Raw genomic sequence first — 4,585 nt, forward strand, 5'->3', positions numbered from 1 at the left:
TCTTTGAAAGCGAATTCGCAGAAATTAAGTTACTGGAGAGTTGCTGGCGAGTTACTGANAAGTGCAAATCGGAGGTAGAAGCTCCAGTTAAGCACAACTACTGCTTTATCGATCACATGTTACATGCATGATGTCGAAATCGTCGATAGTGTAGTGGTAGTGATAACCAGACATTGAACAACCGGCCCTTAGGTTTATTTTATTTTTCGACGGTCATCTTATTGCCTGTCATNCTTTCTTCTTTTTAAAAGACTGATTATTTATGAATTATAAAAGGATATTCGTAATTTTATTTGTAAAGCACTTGTATTGCAGCCTCTAGTAGGTGAACAGGCACAACTTCCAAAACCTATTAAACAAGAAACGCACTTTTACTGACCATTTTATTAACAACCTGGCCAATTGAATAAACTCACCTGGAACTTGCAGCACTTATTTCGCAGCTTCTCGCTGAGATAAAAAACACAATTCACAAATCTATGGAAGGTAAACATAATTAGTCTTTATTTGCCACTTGGCATAAATACATAAAATTGCTTACCTAAATTTGTAAAAAATCGCAAATCCACAACTAAAACCTGTTGAATATACACACAAATTACAATTTTCGCAAAAAATATTATTATATTAAATAATGGAAAAGTCACAACTAAACAGAAATGTCAAGTGATGTCAGTGATGTTCACTCTTACGTTTTCAGCACAATACCTGAAAGGAGTTTTTCTAGTGTAGTTTTTGTTCAAGAGGGCATCATTCAGAACGGGGCTACCGAATTTGTCAAAATTACAACAAACATCCCCCAACTGACATCACCTTATTTTTATTTCACCATGCCATATATATACATACATATATACATGCAGTAGATGCCCAACAAGCGGATTAAGCGAATGTAATGTACATAATTTACCTTATTGAAAATATATTGTGAAAAGTGCATTTAAAAATAAAAATTGCATCCTCTAGCTACATTTCATAGTAAATATTTATAGTTCATACAGTGTTGTTCTCATTTTAGAAGCTATGTCCGGGTATTAGCTGAAGAATATTTCACTAACAATTAATTTGGCTTTAAAACACTTTCGTTAAATCAGAATTGATTTTACTATTTACTTGTTTCTTCTTGGTTAACGTGGAAGTAAGTATAAAAAATGTTATGCGTACATACACCTACACCTATGTTCGTAAAGATTATAAGTGTAGCTGATAATATAAAAACGAAAACAAGGATTCTATTTGTTTGCTCAACTGCTGTTTATATTTGGTAAACATGATTTGCAGAATTTCCGCACGTAATATTACCATTATGACAATTGCTGGAACTTAATTATTTTTAAATATTAATTATTAAATGCTGCGTAAGCAGTCCTAGATAAATCCATGCGTGATAGTGTTTACGTGCAACAGGGGGTGATCAGCAAAGAAAATCCATGTAGCGATTTGAACTGCACTGTGAACGTGAATTTGTAATCAGGGTGAATAAGTTTAATTTCTATGCAGTGGTGTGCCTAAACAACTAATACTACGTTTATGCGTAGGCTAATTCACGAATTCATTTCATGAATTCGGGTTAAAATTGGCTGCATAAACACCATTTCATGAATTCAGTTATACACGAAAGTTAACCATGAAATAGGCATCATTTCATGAAATCGTGAAGTGCAAGTCCGGCAACGCCACGTTTCACAAACAGCTGTTTACTAGGGTTATGATGGTTTTAGATTAAAAAGCATGAGTGGCATAACCAGGATTTAAAACACTGGAAAAGTTATGTGGAATCGTTGAAATATAAAATAAATTCAAATAGAATAAACTGAAAATATATTATAACCAATTTAAATATAATGTGGTTCATTGCCTGGTACCAACGACTTTTGCAAATTCAAAAGGAGGCCAAAAAAGTAACAACCCTACTGTTTAGTTTCTCGCAATTGCATTGCCACTTTTTCCAAGCACTTTATTTCATGTATTCGCGAACTATACATAAACGGGACCATTTTTGAATTCATGAAATGAAGAATTCATGAATTCTTGTCGCATGAACGTAGTATAATTTAACTACAAAACAAGGTTAAGCAAAAAGTGTTAAACAAAATTAAACTTAAGAAGAGATTTTCCAAGCAGTTCATGTTAAGAAAACGTTTATTCACTTAGGAAAGGTAGTACTAATAACAAAAATGTAACGAAAATCGAAAACAAATCTCATGACAATTGAATCCTTTAAATGTTGGTAGCCTGCCGCTGAGTATGCGGGTGATCAACCGGCCAACCAAGTATTCGAAACGGATGAGCTCCCGAACCTGAAGAGAATTGATTCCTGACTCGCTGATAACAGAGACTCCAGGAGCTCAGCAGGAGTTGCGGTAAGTTGTCTCCTGATTATGCATAAGTATGTATACTGTTGTTTGTCCCTGATGCAGCTATACCAGGTGAAGTAGTAAGAATGTTTGACAGTGATTGTTTAAAATTTTGAATTTCATTTGCGTTGTTATGAAAAGATTATTCTGCGAAAAATAAACTGTCTTACTAATTCATCTGGGATCATATTGTTTAACAAATTGGCGATCTCCGCTTATTTGCTGCTATTGAGTTTTTATTTTTTATTTTTTTTTTATGTGAGCATACTAATGAGGTGGGATATGATAGGAGTAGTAGAAGTGGAATTCAGTAAATTTTGATATTTGTTTTTTGTTTTTAAGAACCCTAAAGTTTACACTTGACATTGATTACGTGGAAGCTGTTGGTTCATTAGTTTCCGCAGTGTTGCGTGGTAATAGTACCAGTTTCACCAGTGGTCTTGTCATTTTCATCAAAATTTTCAACTTTTTAATCAGATGAGTATGCAGTTTTGCAGCCCATTAAATTCTAGTAAAAAAGGCAAGTTCGGAGTTAGTCAAAAATCGCGTTGATTTTTGATAATTTTTTTTGTTGAAGGTGTTTCCCATTTTTTCCATATAAAGTATTTTCGAACCATTTATTTTTTACTCCTGACTCCCACAGACCATCCAACAAAGTTTGTCCGGTTGTCTGAATAGACGTTTCTTGGGCACCCTCGTCTGGCAACGAATCTGCTAAAAGCTGCTAGAAAAGAAGCTGTACTTAAGTCGCTGGTGGCCTCCAATTGGATGGCTTTGGTAGAAAAACAAACAAACAGACAAACATATCCTTTTGAGGTTTTTAGGTTGTTCGTTCTTGTGGTAGTATCGCCATTAGCTGATTTTGTGAGCGTTTCTTAAATATCGTGCAGATCTTGCAATTGTAGATGATGGACCTTATCATAGTTTTGACCTTCGGAATCCAATACTGCGTTCGGATGAGACGCAGCATTAGTTGGTTTTCACCGTGGAGTGAGACATCTTGGACGAATTGGACAGTCAGACGTGATAACCTGCAATTATAAGGAAGGATGATTGGGTAACGTTCGTTGTATGCCAGATCGAGAGATGCGCCAAGACGACCGCCTGTTCTCAAAACACCGTTCTTGTCGATGAAAGGATTTAAGGGCAATATTTCGCTTTTCGCATCGATCGGTCCTCCAGATTTCTCTTCAATGTTTGTGGTAAAGTCTGTTTCTTGTGTTGGCCATTTTTCTTTATCTTCTTGCAGCCAAGAAGGTCCTTGCCACCACAACGCATTGTTGATCAATTCTTGCGCCAGTATGCCTCGGCTTGCCAAATCAGCGAGATTTGTAGCTGAGTCCACGTGGCGCCAATTCAAGTTTCCCACTTTGTCGATTTTCTTGGTAATACGGTGGGCTACGAATGTAGACCACGAACATGGGTGTATCTGCAAGTGGCCTAAGTCGAGATTATTGATGACTGATTCGATGGTTTCTGCCAGAAATACAGCCCCGCAAAGTTCTAATCGAGGTAGGGAAATTGTTTTTACTGGTGCAACTCTAGTTTTTGCAAACAGCAAATTGACAAATATGCATTTTTCTCGTTCCACGCGCAAGTGGACTGCAGCCGCGTATGCCTTTTCGGACGAATCACAAAATCCATGAATTTCGATTTTCTCCGTTGGCGAGAATTCTACCCATCGAGGAATACGTATGTTGTTGATTTCGTTGTAGTTTTTCGTGAAAGTCTGCCATCTGTCTAATGTTGTTCGAGATACTTTCTCATCCCAGTCGGTACCCTCTAACCAGATGTTTTGCATTAGTATCTTCGCAACAACAATTATCGGTGCTAGCCATCCAAGTGGGTCAAAAAGTTTGGCGATATCAGAAAGTATCGATCTCTTTGTGAAACTCTCGTGGATTTCGATAGGCTTGGCTATAAAATAGAACTGATCAGAGTGAGCGTTCCATCTTATACCAAACGCTTTCACACTGCTAGTGTCCTCGAACTCGAAAAAGTCTTCATTCAACAGATGTGATTTTTAAATGCCTTGTAGTATTTGGCTGCAGTTCGAAGTCCATTTTCGCAGAGGAAAACCGGCTGATTGTAAAATAGTGATGACTTCATCTCGAGCTCTTAACGCAGAGTCGATGGTGTGTCCGCCAGCGAGCACATCATCGACATACATGTATTTGTGCAAAATATTCGAGGCTATCGAATAAGAGCTCTCAGATTCATCAGCTAAT

General features: G+C 37.0%; 1 protein-coding gene across 1 annotated transcript; it reads right to left on the reverse strand.

Annotated features, from left to right (window-relative positions):
- Positions 1 to 3,177: 3,177 nt before the first annotated feature.
- LOC108370149 (uncharacterized) lies at positions 3,178 to 4,158 on the reverse strand. Its single transcript, XM_017625411.1, has one exon. It carries the CDS (start codon positions 4,156 to 4,158, stop codon positions 3,178 to 3,180), a length of 981 nt encoding a protein of 326 aa, XP_017480900.1.
- Positions 4,159 to 4,585: the final 427 nt, after the last annotated feature.

The sequence above is a fragment of the Rhagoletis zephyria genome, unplaced genomic scaffold (genome assembly GCF_001687245.7).
Source record: "Rhagoletis zephyria isolate East Lansing unplaced genomic scaffold, Rhagoletis_zephyria_1.1 Rzeph_scaffold_04034, whole genome shotgun sequence".
Taxonomy (NCBI): Eukaryota; Metazoa; Arthropoda; class Insecta; order Diptera; family Tephritidae; genus Rhagoletis; species Rhagoletis zephyria.